The sequence below is a fragment of the Euleptes europaea genome, chromosome 9 (assembly GCF_029931775.1).
Source record: "Euleptes europaea isolate rEulEur1 chromosome 9, rEulEur1.hap1, whole genome shotgun sequence".
Lineage (NCBI taxonomy): Eukaryota > Metazoa > Chordata > Lepidosauria > Squamata > Sphaerodactylidae > Euleptes > Euleptes europaea.
Window position 1 is genome coordinate 23,203,251 of NC_079320.1, and position 14,718 is coordinate 23,217,968.

Here is a 14,718-nt window from a genome sequence, read left to right on the forward strand (position 1 = left end):
TGGACTGGATTGGTTTCCCCACTCCTCCACATGAAGCCAGCTGGGAGACCTTGGCCTAGTCACACTCTCTCAGCACCACCTACCTCACACGTGTCTGTTGTGAGGAAGGAAAGGTGGCGGTAAGCTGGAATCTTCCTTAAGTGGTAAAGAAAGGCTGTTACCGCACTAGGTATTCCCAGCGATGTATCAAGAGTTTGGAAATGTTATAAAAAACATCGACGGTTACCGCACTTGTATTCCCAGCGATATATTAAGAGTTTGAAAACGTTATAAAAAATACTGTTCGCACTTTGTTTGGCCCCTTTAGTTGTGAAGAAGTTTTCCAACCATTTATAAGCCGTGGTATCCAAAAACCCTTTTAAAGCGATGTTTTTTATAACATTTTCAAACTCTTAATACATCGCTGGGAATACAAAGTGCAGTAACCCCCATAGCTTTAAAAGGGTTTTTGGATGCCACGGCTAAAAAATGGTTGGAAGACATCTTCACAGCTAAAGGGGCCAAACAAAGTGTGAACAGTATTTTTTATAACAGTTTCAAACTCTTAATACATTGCTGGGAATACATAGAAAATGCGAACAGTATTTTTTATAACATTTCCAAACTCTTAGTACATCGCTGGGAATACCTAGTGCGGTAACAGCCAAAGTCAGCATATAAAAACCAACTCTTCTTCTTCTACCCCCTCCTTCCTGCCTTCCCTTTCACAGCCAAAGTACCTGCATTTTTATCACCTCTGACTATTGGTATGGTACTCTGTGGATATACTGAATCCCCGGTCTACTTCCAGGGCAGCAGATAGCTGCAATTCAGAGGCATGGAAATTAAGGCACAGAAAGCATCAGGTATTCAATGTGCTTCATTTCACGGGTCTTAAAGGCACATGGCTGCCTTTTGAAAGTAATGTCGTTTTAAAAGACGTGAAGAAATTGCCCTTGGCATCAGCTTGCTGGCTAGGAGTCTCATTTGTAGGAGAAGCTGCCACAAGAATGATGCTTAACGGTCCCATTTTGTGCATCCCCAGGCACTTCAGTTATGTTCTAGCAAAAGCTTCCTGTTTCCATTGGGCCTTTCCGCGCCACTTCTTCAGGACTTTCCTCAGGAAATGTCTGTCAGGGATGTTAAGCTGAGTGACTTCTTCAGCTCCATGACACTGGTGCTCTCCCAGGGATGGAACAATACCGTCTTTTTCTTCTCCGTGAGAAGAAATCCATTGTCGCTGAAGGTCCCAGGGATGTCCCCAGCGTCCAGCCAAACAAAAGGAGCAATGGCAGCGGTTTCCAGGACAAGCCGAAAGTGATCTTGCTCTTGGGAAAGGGAAACCTGAAAGGATGGGAAATGGTGTTCCAATATTATTCTTGCTGTTTATTCTTTACAGGAATTTAGTTTACAAAGCGCTTTTGGGTATTTATATATCTCCTCTAATTCTGTTTGCAGAAAGGAATAGCATGCAAGATACAAGGGAAGTGCCTTATACTAACAGGCTATTTTCACAGTATAAAAGACATCTGCTTTAACATCAGTTTAATTCCCCCACCCCCAGGAATCCTGGCGATCATAATCTGTTGGTGAGAAGTAGTGAGAACATCCATGATTCTACCCTGCAACTCTGATTCCTCTAACTTTTTAAACCAGTGTTATGACCTGGTTCAGACATGCAGGAGAATGAGCCCAAAGGCTTAGCAGTGTTAAGTGTGTTGTAGAAAAAACTCCATTTGGCCACTTCCACAGAGGTTATTTGCCCCAGGTTTAATGTGGTGAACAAGGCTCCCACCCCACCCCACCCGCTTCCCCACAGTACAGTGCTACGTTCATGCACCTCATGGGGTTTCCAAACCTGCTTCGTTTTGAAGTGTTGGGAAATACCACAGCAAAGCCTGGATATCATGTGGGCAGGAAAATTCAGATTTTCCCAGCTCTACCACACAGCAGCCATTTTCCCCACAGCGGCTATTCCCCCCCTCCACCCACCCCCCAATGGCATGGTGTTTTTAATCAGCAACTGAATATCATTATAGTGATACAGGTTGAGCATCCCTTATCTGGACATCCAATATCTGGACTGATCCAAAAACTGGACCTTTTGAGCAGGCATGCAGGCAACTGATGGTTTAATGTACACAAAATAATTAAAAATACTGTTTAAAATTACATTCAGGCTACGCATATAGAGTATTTATAAAACATAAATGAAATTCAAGTTTAGACTTGGGTCCCCTCCCCAAAATATCTCATTATGTATATGCAAAAATTCCAAAAAATTCCAAAACACAGAAAGATCCGAAATACGGACTGCTTCTGGTCCCAAGCAGTCTGCCTAAGGGATACTCAACCTGCATACCATTATAATGATACATGTAACAGGTTCTTTGAATTCCCAACTTAATTTTTTTTTTAATTGAGTCTTCAGTGTCTTTTTTGTGTGTGTGTGTGTGGAGATACAAAGGGAAAGACTAGATGGAGGCTTCCTTTAAAAAAAATGAAACTAGGCACTCAGGCCCAGTGACCCATACTGTTAAAACATTATAGCAATATAACAGTATTCAATTGCCATTGGGGGGAAAAACACTGAAAAAGCCCAAATAGAGCAGGGGTGAGCGAGAGGCTTCTTGCCAGGGATGGGGCAGGGAGACTGTGGTGACGTGCCACGTGGAAGCCCCATTGCTACTGTACTGTATCCGCAACCATAGCAGCAACGGGGGGAACCACACATGCCTCTGTCCCCATGTGAAAAACCACCTCGGTGATGAACATATTACTCCTTCCTTATGGTTTGTTTCACAAAGATCTTTGTTAACCCCCCCACCCCCACCCCCAATATAAAATCAGCCCTCTGAAGAAGTGAGCTCTGACTCACGGAAGCTTATGCTGAAATAGATTTTGTTACTTTTTAAGAAGAAGAGTTGGTTTTTATATGCCGACGTTCTCTACCACTCAAGGAAGAATCAAACCAGCATACAATCACCTTCCCCTCCCCAAAATAGACACCCTGTGAGGTAGGTGGGGCTGAGTGTGTGTGACTGGCCCAAGGTCACCAAGCTGGCTTCATGTGTGGGAGTGGGGAAACCACCCCGGTTCACCAGATTAGCCACTCATGTGGAGGAGTGGGGAATCAAACCCAGTTCTCCAGATCAGAGTCCACCGCTCCAAACCACTGCTCTTAACCACTACACCACGCTGGCTCTCAAGGTGCTACTGGCCTATGTGGTTTTGTAGGAGAATGAGGTGGCAGAAAGTACGGCACCAATTCAGAGTTCAGGTAGCGGATCCCAGCTGTGAATGTTCCTTCACGTTAAAAAAACAAAAACAAAAAAAGCTCAGCACAAATAGAAAACTGACAGAGCAAGGAGAAAAGCTCTACCCTTCTGTTTGGTTGCTGTGCTGGCTTCTTATTGGCGAGGCACTTTTAACATACCAAAGTGGTGACCCTCTCCTTGCTGTCTACAGTGCAGCAGTCCATTCTACCACTTCATTCTCTGCTATCTGCTTGGCAGGCAGAAGGTCCCAGGATCCATCCCCGGTCTCGCCAGTTCAATGGACCAGGTGGTAGGTGATGTGAGAGACCTCTGGCTGAGACCCTGGAGAGCTGCTGCCAAAACTATGTAAAACAGAACTGTTCAGGAGAGCATGTCGCTAAAGGAAACAGTGGCACGTTAAAATGGAATACTTTGGGGAAGGTGTTTTATACCAAGGAAACAGGACTGCCAACTATACCACTGCGTAGACGATGTATTTATTACCTGTCAGCTGCTCTCACTGCATCGTTTTCTATGTCCTGCATTGTTTAATATATGTCGAATGCTTTATTTCAGACTTCTGCAATCCTAGTTATCAGATGTGTTATCCCATTAACTGAATTGACTTAACACTGTGCAATGCGCCTTGAGTCTCTGTGAGACAGGTGAACTATAAACAAAGTAAATAAATAAATGTATTGAAAACAAGGCCTCCCAGCGCACATCTTCCAGCTCTGTGGTTTAAGTGCCCAACTTTCCGAGGGAGGAAAATATTACTGGTACGAAGCAGAAATAAGCAGAAAGTAATTCTATGCTTACAGTAAGGTGTGGCTTCTGCAGTCCCACTGCGTCCTTTAGCGAAGACAGGAAGTAGTAGTTGCTCGGGCTGGACAGCTTGCCTCCTCCTATGAGGTAAAAGGTGACGACGCAGCTCTGCCTTGTACAGTTTCCACATCTTCTCAAAAGGTCACCCATCGGCTCCTTATAGATGGCGGCAGCACTTCCTGCCTTAATGGTCACACCCTCTTTGGCGATAGTACAGGCCGGCTCCAAAGAACTCCAGTGGTGCAGGCTGATCTGGGCAGGGGATGGAGAAATATTAGGAAATCAAGAGGAGGAAGAGGAAGAAGAAGAAGAGTTGGTTTTTATATGACGACTTTCTCTACCACTTAAGGGAGACTCAAACCGGCTTACAACCACCTTCTCTTCCCCTCCCCTTTCAAAATTCTGCTTGAAACCACAGAAACCTCTCAACCTCCTACCAAACACACTGGAGTGGATCAGCATATAACCCTATTTAAGAAGAAGAGTTGGTTTTTATATGCCAACTTTCTCTACCACTCAAGGGAGAATCAAACCGGTTTACAATCACCTTTCCTTCCCCTCCCCACAACAGACACCCTGTGAGGCAGGTGGGGCTGAGAGAGCTCTAACAGAGCTGTGAGACTTGCCCAAGGTCACCCAGCTAGCTTTGTGTGGAGGAGTGGGGAAACAAATCCAGTTCAACAGATTAGCTCCCACCACTCATGTGGAGGAGTGGGGAATCAAACCCGGTTCTCCAGATCAGATTAACAGGCAACAAAGCTGTAATCAAGGCCAGATTCTCAGATCACGTAAACATATCCTCAAATAGCTCCAGTTGAAACAGTGGGATTTCAAAGAGTTTAGATACAGTTAGATCATTTTTTAAAAATTAAGGCAATCATCCTTTGTTTTGCATGTCAAATTTAGCATTTTACATCCTTAATTTCACACTTTAGCATGCAGAACTGGGACTGCACTACCAGTTTACCTTTGCTCGCTCTCTCCCACGCTAGCAGTACAACACAGCACAAAGAAGGTTAATTTGCAAGCAAGTCTGAACGACAAGAGCTAGTTTGGGAAAATCCCAAATACCTTCCAGCTCCTGTTCCAATGCACGAGAGAACTTACTTTGAGAGTCAGCTCAGCGTCTGAGTGGAGATCTGAGACCCCGTATATGTAGAATGCATCTTCGTCCTCATGCGCCACGGGCAATAAAGGAGAAAAGAAGCGTCGAGCAAAATAATGGAGCATTTTCCATTTGCCACCATATTCTGAGAAGGTTTTTAAAAGGGGAAAATATTAGCCATAGCCTGAAAAGACCCCCACTGGCCCAGTAACCAACAGAACAGAGCCCCATGAAGAAAGTGTGCATGATGCAGGTACTCCCCTGGGAGTCAACAACATTGGAGTGACCATGTCATAAGCAGTTCCAACTGCATGAGTCTTCCAAAGCAGAACAGGCAACAGCTGTACAGAAAAGGAGCCATGTTGTGAAGACAGATGAATTGGGCCTAACACCACATCAGCTATGGACCACTCTGTAATCTTCAGACAGCCACACTTTGGATAGTCCCTGTATCTTCCAAAAATAGACGTCAACAGGTTTTGCACTTAGTTTGGGAGGCTGTTCCATTGCAGGGAAATACAGGTTCAGCTAATGCTGGGAGGGGACATGGCTCAGACACCGGGCATCTGTTTGGCATTCAGAAGGTCCCAGGTTCAATCCCTGGCATCTCCAGATAAAAGCAAAAGGAAGTAAGTGATGTGAAAGACCCAGAGAGCTGCTGCCAGTCAGGGATTTGTTCCATGATAAACAACCACATTGAGAATGGGCATGTGAAGTGGGGCTGTACGTACACAGGAGGCGGGCAGCTATTGCCATGATTGTGGCTATGCTTTTCCAGAAGCCACCATCATGTCCAATGCATGTGAGTACAGCCCAGTTTCTACAGCCTTTCTGCAGCTGCCTACAGGTATCTGAGAGGGTGAACCAGCCTCTGGACTGCTGCAAGCAGTCCCCTCTATCAGTTCTACGGTTGGGGAAAGCTTTCTGATATGCTTCTGTTATGGCATTATATTTTCTTCTCTTTTTCCAGTACACTTTTCTCTTGAAGGAAAAAAAAAACCCATGTAATGCAAAAGCTTGCAGTCAACATTAAAGGCAGCAGGGTATTAGAAGAAGCAGTAGAAATGCATTCCCCCTCTTGCGCCTTGTTAGTCCTTATGCAAATGAACCCCCCCCCCCCCATTCAGGGCCAGCTTGCACACCAGTCCCCGCCCCAGCAGCAGGTTGTGGGTTCATGCAATGGAACATGCATCTAATGAAACATGCTTTGTAGGCACACGGACACAAGAAGATGCCTTATACTGAATCAGACCCCTGGTCCATCAAACTCGGCAGCGACTCTCCAAGGTCTCAGGTGGGGGTCTTTTACATTACCTACCTGCCTATTTCCTTCAACTGGAGATGCCGGGGATTGAACCTGGGACCTTCTGCATGCCAAGCAGATGCTCTACCTCTGAGCCGCAGCCCCTCCTCAGATGGGTGTGTACTTGATCACTGTGACCATCCATCTCACACCGTGTGTGTGAAAAGATCCGTGGAGCAAGGCACGTTACAGTGGTCATACATCTACAATCTGTTCCATGTAGGTTACTGGCAAATCCAACAAACTTCAGAAGTGGCAGAGGTGTAGCACTTTGTAGCAAGTGTGCTTTCACTTTGAGCACATCATCTTTCTCCTGTTTACAGAAAAGTACTTCAAGCAACTGTATTGCAGGAGAATACAGCAAGAACTATTGGGGAGGGGCCGTGGCTCAGTGGTAGAGCACCTGCTTGGCATGCAGAAGGCCCCAGGTTCAATCCCCAGCATCTCCAGTTAAAGGGACTAGGCAAGGAGGTGATGTGAAAGACCTCTACCTGAGACCCTGGAGAGCTGCTGCCGGTCTGAGTAGACAGTACTGACTTTGATGGACCAAGGGTCTGATTCAGTATAAGGCAGCTTCATGTGTTCAAGAAGAGGTGGCGACTCGACTCGGAGATAAACAACAGAAGGGTTATCTAATTTCTCTCTCTCTCTCTCTCTCTCTCTCTCTCTTTTTAAGTACTCCCTGAACCTCTTGTCAAGAGGAGGCCGAGGCAGAGCCGACAGCTCTTTCCCTCTCCCTCAGGATAATCCGTGAGCAAAACTGAGTCATCTGATCAAGCAGACTGTGTGTCCTCGACCAAATATGTCAAGGTGACATTAGTAGTCTGGAGGGAAGCTGAGAAATTGCTAGTGCAATTCGGCGTTCTTCCCTTAAAAAAAGACACGGTGAGAAGGGCTAATGGAACTCAAAAGGAACAGCCAGCAAAGAGGCCATAACCCAAAGCCTGAGCTATTATGGGCACCTCAAGGCAGGCCAGGGACAGCATGAAGCCCTTGGAGGGTACAGCTCGTGGCTCATTGAAATCTGACCAGCAGACGTCAAGTGCTGTCAGCCACCAAGTGCCAGCTACTTGACAAGTACACAGGAGAACAAGGATCGCTACCCTAATGGGTATAAAGCCAGTGTGACATAGCTTAAGACCAGAACTATGGGACTGCCTCTCCTGGCGTGTGCCCCAGAGAATGCTAAGATCTGCAAACACTGATTTATTGGTGGTCCCCTCTCCAAAGAGTGTCTGGCTGGCCTTGACAAGGGCCAGGGATTTTTCTGCCCTGGCCCCTGCCTGGTGGTATAGTCTCTCTATTGAGACCAGGGCCATACGGGACCTTATGGAGTTCTGCAGGGCCTGCAAATCAGAACTGTTCCACCAGGCTTACGGTTGAGGCCAGCTACGGTTTCTTTATTAATGCTGCTCCCACCATCCTACTCCACCTGGCCTGGAAAGTTTCCATTCTATCTGTGGGCACTGCATTTTATTTCAGCTACTGCATGCCCTACTGCGGCCTTATATCGCAAGCCAAGCGGCATTGGAATATCTGATGATATCTTTTATTATCTTAGAGGGCCATTTTAACTAATTGCTTTTATATGCTTATGATATATTATTGTACATCCATTATTCTGTGAGCTGTCCTGAGCCTGGTTTGCCGGGGAGGGAGGGCTATAAATCCAATAAAATAAAATAAAATAAAATTTAAAAAATTGGAAGACCTGCGTTCAAATCCCAACTCTGACACCAGACTCAACGGATAACCTTGAGCCAGTCACCATCTCTTAGCCAATCCCACCTCACAAGATTGTGGTGAGGATAAAATGGAAGCAGGGACAGCTACATGTATGCTGAGCTCCTCGCAAGGACAGGATAAAAATGTGGCGAATAATGGTCACTGAATTGATTGATTGATTTACTTAATTTATACATTGCCTTCCTTCCCGGGGACGGGGACCCAAAGCAGTTTACATCACTCTCCTCTCCTCTCCTCCATGTTATCCTGACAACAACCCTGTGAGATAGGTTAGGCTAAGAGTGAATGACTGGCCCAAGGTCACCCAGCAAGCTTCCATGCCAGAGTGGGAACCTGAACCTGGGTCTCCCAGATCCTAATCTGATACTGTAGCCACTACACTACACCAGCTCTCATATATACACACACATGTACACATAACAGTAGCTTTTTCCTACTTTTGCAGATAATATATGTTCTCAGCAAGCAGCTGCAGGGGGTAGGATCATGGTCCTTACTTTAAAGAAAGCTGAGCAAAACCTGAACATCCCTGCAGTGGGCCTGGCCCCATCGGCTACAGTGCTGAAGGCGACCTTATTACGCTCTTACTTCTGCAATGTAATGTAGAAGTATTCAAATGGCAATAAGGTCGGTTTCCCAACACAGGCAGCCACTGCAGGCTGCGCAAGGACGCCACTCCCGAGAGGCCACAAATGGCCACTGTAAAGCAGAGAAGCCGGGGAGCTGAGAAACAAGAAATGCACCTTCTGCCGTCCAAACCACAAAGGTCTTGCCAGCTCGTTCGAGAGCCGAGCGTTAGTTAATTTGGTATCGCTTTAATTTTTTTTTTCAACATAAGAACCCTGGGGAGGAAGAGTCTGTTCAAACCAAAACAAACAACTACATCCTGTGTAAAAGGGAAGCTTAAATCTAAGACTTAATTAAAAGCTCGGTTTTCAGTTCTCTCCTACCTCCGGCAAGCTGTCTTTCAGAACGAGACGCTGGCTGCACAAGCTATCTGGGGGTGAAATATCTCAGGAAATACATCTCCTGCAGACACACCTCCTAGCAGCTAGCAGCACATGAACACATGAAGCTGCCTTATACTGAATCAGACCCTCGGTCCATCAAAGTCAGTATTGTCTACTCAGATCAGCAGCAGCTCTCCAGGGTCTCAGGCAGAGGTCTTTCACATCACCTACTTGCCTAGTCCCTTCAACTGGAGATGCCAGGGATTGAACCTGGGACCTTCTGTATGCCAAGCAGAGGCTCTACCATTGAGCCACGGCCCCTCCCCAAAGCAACTGCATGAATCTTCCCTTTAACATCAAGCATTACCCCACCTGGCTTTAGCGTGGGTGCTTGAAAATCCCGTCAGTTCCTAAGCTGCATTCTTGAACTTTCATATGCAAAGAAATGTGTAACGCAGACATTTTCCAAAAAAGAAGTACAACTGCCAATTTTACTTTGGCCTGACAAGACTTACCGAGAGAAGCCCAGGAAGGGCCTTGCCAGATATCGTTGAGTTGCCAATAGAGCGCCCCCATCGTTTGGCCCTCCCCGTTGATTATCTCGCTTTGGCTGCGGCGATAGAACTCCGTTTCCCTCTTGATACACTCAGCCTGCGTGACCTGATTCAGCAAAGCAGCCCCCCCCCAAGTCAATATTAAGCTTTTAAAAGTAAGTCTGGAACAGCAAAAGATCTCGAGAATGTTGGTCATTCAGATGCGGTCTACACACCCAACACCTCTGGCATTTTGCTAAATACTTGCCTGAGTGAGGTAGATTGTGTGTCTGAAGTTCTCAAGAGGGTGTGTTCCTCCAGGCAGCTTAAAATGGAGCCCAGCCTGCTGAAGCATTTGGTCGTTACCCTTAGCGTGGTGCTGTCGATGGAGGGAGAAGTTGCTCGTGTATGACCAGTCCTCCTCAGATGACACCTGTCAGGAAGCCAAGCATATGCCGAAAGGAAGACAACAGCAAACAGCATAAGCAGCGTTTACACCCCTCAAACTGGTGTCAAATCACGTTCCTTGCTGCAAGCGCAATTCCTCACCCCCTTCCCCATTTCCTCTTCTGGCCCTTTAGCCTTCAACCCCACTTGGAGGGTAGGCAGAACCTGAAGGAAATTTGACAGCAAGAAAAAAGCATTGTGTGCACAGAAAAGTTTGTGAGTGCTTTTGGTTACAATTATTTCTCTACTGGATTCCTAATGGCTGAAAACTGGGAAGTCAGTGGTTGAATGTTGCACAGGAAAATACAGCTGAAGCAGAGAAGATCGGAGGGGGTGTTTTCTCTTTTTGTTTCCTGTTTTTTAAGTTTGCACTGAACAAAGTTTATTTTTTTAAAAAAATGTAAAGACACACCATTGTAAGATTGCCAGTGTGTTGTGACTGGGATCAAAGAAAACACTGGTTTCCTTTTTCAAAAGCCGGCTGAGATGTCACATTCTTTCTCAAAACCCTGCTCTCTTAGAACTTCCAACATACTTCTGAGGTATCAGCTCCTGGAGAAGGAATGTTATGGCCGAACACCCTTTGACTGTGTGTGTAGCCACACTTCCGTGTGTGTGCGCACTACTGGAATTAAAGCATTGGCTGATTTGGGTAATTTTCTCTCCAGGAAGGAAAAGAGTAATTTAAGTTTACTAAACAATGGATGATGGCAGCACGATTTCGTGATGAGAACATATCTGAGCAAAAGTCAGGATTTACTATTTCTTGACTCTGGCCACTGCAGAGCAATCAAACCAATTCTTATCATAAAATTGCACTTCCAGTTTCCATTGTTTAGATGTAACACCCCTCCTCAAGGCATTGACATCTCAGAAGTGTAATCCATATTTGGGACAGGCTTCTTAGATAGACTTGTAAATCTCTGGGCATGCACAAATCTTCCAAGCGTCAGAAAATACGTTCAGGGGTTGGTAGTTTAGTATGCAGTTTGGTTCTTCGCTTGTGAGAAAGGACAGCCTGAAAGAGAATGCATGCCAAAAGCCAAAAATAGAAATTCACAGCCAGAGGCCACTGCAGACATTAGTTTTTTTAATGTATGCCCAAAGCAGGTGATAAAGCAGAAAATTTGCAAGTGAGGGAAAGGGGTGGGTGCCAGCCCTTCCTTACCTTTGCCAGGGTGCTGAAGGAAGGCCAGGACTGAAAACCATACTCTGAGGCAAATCGAGCTCTGGGGAACGTGGTCCAATCCCAACAGTCACTGAGGTAATTGTAGTAATGAGTATCTCCATAATGGGTGTCGTAAGGGTTACGGGAGAGCCAGCCTTCCTTAACCGTCTTCCACCCATTGGTAGGGCTGGAGGGAATATAAGGACGGCTCTTATCCTCCTGGATTTAATGAGAGGCAGTCCCATAAAAAGAGCAATAAAGTCATTCTATAAAAATCTGGCTAGAACAACTGAAATTTAGAGGCCAAATCTCCAAACCCCAAGCTGCTGAGTCACTGCCTCTTCTCTCTCTGCACCCCATCGTTTTTGCTTTGCTAACCTACAACTAAATGTCTGTTTCCCAGAACCACAAGTTCAGCAACGAAATAACAATTCTCTGCAATCAGCATCCAAAGGCAAGCAATCTGCTTAGTTTGGTTTATTGGTCAACCATAAAAGGTCTAAGCAATGTGCTTAGAGGGGAAAAAACATATTACCTACAGATTGTGAGATGGGTACAAGGGGAAAATGTTATGCATGGCCAAATTTATTTTCATTTAAAGATGCATTTATCAGCATAGTAAAACTGATTCCGTAGATGGACCACCAAGGTCTTTCCAGGCAGTGACGTTTTAGCATGACAAATGTACAGTTGTTTCCTGACTGTTATGCCAAGTGCTGGGAAAAAAGCAATATTCTTGCAACAGGCCCCACTGAGGGGACAGATATCTTCTCTCCAGGTTGCATCCACTGAAGGGATAATGTATTTGTCCAGCACTCAACTCCAGCTGTTTTGTTACTGGAAAATTACAATGCCCCCACCTCCCATTCCTGGCCAGTATATTCACTGCTACTGTGCTGATTCTCCCCAAGCTGACCTCTGGGTCAGATGGGAAGTGCAGGCGTACTTCTCCAAGTAGTTGGGACACTTGCTGAACAGACACCTGCTTCCTGGCATACGTTTACCATGTTTCTCAACTGTTTGCAGAAGTGCCTCTCCCCTTAACAGCATTTAGCATGGCAGATCTCCAGTCTCACAGTCTCCAGAGCAAAGTTCCTTTTCACTGCTACTGTGCTGATTCTCCCCAAGCTGACCTCTGGGTCAGATGGGAAGTGCAGGCGTACTTCTCCAAGTAGTTGGGACACTTGCTGAACAGACACCTGCTTCCTGGCATACGTTTACCATGTTTCTCAACTGTTTGCAGAAGTGCCTCTCCCCTTAACAGCATTTAGCATGGCAGATCTCCAGTCTCACAGTCTCCAGAGCAAAGTTCCTTTTCACTGCTACTGTGCTGATTCTCCCCAAGCTGACCTCTGGGTCAGATGGGAAGTGCAGGCGTACTTCTCCAAGTAGTTGGGACACTTGCTGAACAGACACCTGCTTCCTGGCATACGTTTACCATGTTTCTCAACTGTTTGCAGAAGTGCCTCTCCCCTTAACAGCATTTAGCATGGCAGATCTCCAGTCTCACAGTCTCCAGAGCAAAGTTCCTTTTAACTCTAGGCAACAGGGGGGGAAACCAAATCTGGACCAGGTGTTTCCAGATCATGCCCAGTACATCATTGTGTGTACAAGGGTACAGGTACACCAATAACATATGCAAGCAATCCACTTGTTTCAAACTGAAGAGGAAAAGTGGCAATTTAGAAGAACAGGGATGCCCCAGGCTAGCACAATCTCATCAGATCTTGGAAGCCAAGTAGGGTCGCCCCTGGTTAGTACTTCGATGGGAAACCACCAAGGAAATCCAGGGATGCATGCGGAGCCAGGCAATGACAATTCATCTCTTGCCTTGAAAACCCTATGGGTTGCCATAAGTCGGCTGTGAGTTAACAGCATTTTCCACTGCCAAAGTCTACTGACAATATCACCCCTTCTTGGTCAGGGCTTGTTCAAGATCCCTGTCTCCCAGGAGCAGCATTTGAAGAGGGGGCATCTTGGGCTGCAGCTGGAGAGGAGAAGTGAGAAAGTCATGCTCCACAGGCAGAAATTCTTCTGCTCATGGAAATGCTCCAAGCCATTCTGTTGCCCCAAGAAAGGCCTGCCTCCTTCAATGCTGCTGCCGCTGCCCAGGTCCAAGAAGCAATGGCCGTCGCTTCCCACAAAGCAGGTGGCAGGGAGCAAGCCCAGCCCTCCCCCCCCACCCCGTGCCCTTTTCATTGTGCTGCCCCAAGCAGTGGCTTGGGTAACACAACTGGAGAACCGGCCCTGTTCTTGGTACTCTTAAAAGCAATACTTACAGCAAGAACAACTTCTCGGATGTTCTTTACATAAAGTGTCACATAATCTTTGGAATAAATGCTCATTTTTGCTTGAGGAATGAAAAACCAGTTGCCTGCAATTGCAGCTTCATTTTCATTGTTCCCGCTCCATAAAATGATAGACGGGTGAGATTTCAGCCTCTTTATCTGGGGGGGAAGCAAAGAGCAAAGTTTCAAAATGCTTGCCTGTTAAAATGCAGGTGAAGAAAGAATCTCAGTGGGTAAACACCCACTAATATAACTTGGAAGATTATTTTTAGCAACGTGTGTGAAAAAAACATAACTTTAAATGGTTTTTCAAGTTGTTTGCACTTTCCAAAGAATAAGAAACCTGCCCCTATGAAGCTACTTCTCAATTCCTTTGGTCAACATGCAGGATTAATCATTCCTGGACTTGAGCAGAAGGGGGAGAAGGAGAAGGAGGGGGGGTTGACTTTTATATGCCAACTTTCTCTACAACTTAAGGAAGAATCAAACCGGCTTACAATCACTATCCCCGCCCCTTCCCACAACAGACACCCTGTAAGGTAGGTGGGGCTGAGAAAGCTCTAAGAGAGCTGTGACTAGCCCAAGGTCACCCAGCTGGCTTCATGTGTAGGAGTGGGGAAACCAACCCGGTTCACCAGATTAGAGTCTGCCGCTCATGTGAGGAGTGGGCAATCGAACCCGGTTCTCCAATTAGCCCACCGCTCCTAACCAGGACTCTTAACCACTTCACCACACTGACACTACTTCTGACTAAAGGAAATAAATGGCACTGGCATTTTCCCACTTGAAATTCTTATCTGGGGAGTGGAAACGTTCAGCCTTCAACAAAATAACAGCCTACTAAAACTATTGCGCAAGGGACTGATAAGCAACATTTTCTTCTCCCAAAAGAAGCTGAATTGTTGTTAGGGAAGCTCTCTCTTTCACCTTGGCAGGCTGTCTGTCGCCACAAAACTCCATCTCGCTTCTCTAGATAGATCCCAGAGAGAGCAGAGACCACTTCGCACATCACACACCTGCAACCTCCAAATACAGACACACACACCCCCAAGGGCCTCCAGTCAGTCATTAAGAAGCATACTGGTAAGGCTCACATGGCTGATGTTTTTATATTTTT

General features: G+C 46.1%; 1 protein-coding gene across 1 annotated transcript in view; it reads right to left on the reverse strand.

Moving 5' to 3' along the window:
- Positions 1-1,090: 1,090 nt before the first annotated feature.
- MANBA (mannosidase beta) overlaps positions 1,091-14,718 on the reverse strand; it is a 64,088-nt gene continuing 50,460 nt past the window's right edge. The window contains exons 11-17 of the mRNA XM_056855223.1: positions 13,593-13,760; positions 11,314-11,532; positions 9,967-10,131; positions 9,681-9,825; positions 5,169-5,311; positions 4,056-4,313; positions 1,091-1,323 (exon numbers count right to left, since the gene is read on the reverse strand). Coding sequence (XP_056711201.1) covers positions 1,099-1,323; positions 4,056-4,313; positions 5,169-5,311; positions 9,681-9,825; positions 9,967-10,131; positions 11,314-11,532; positions 13,593-13,760 — 1,323 coding nt within the window. The 3' untranslated portion in view covers positions 1,091-1,098. The remainder of the gene's footprint in view (positions 1,324-4,055; positions 4,314-5,168; positions 5,312-9,680; positions 9,826-9,966; positions 10,132-11,313; positions 11,533-13,592; positions 13,761-14,718) is intronic.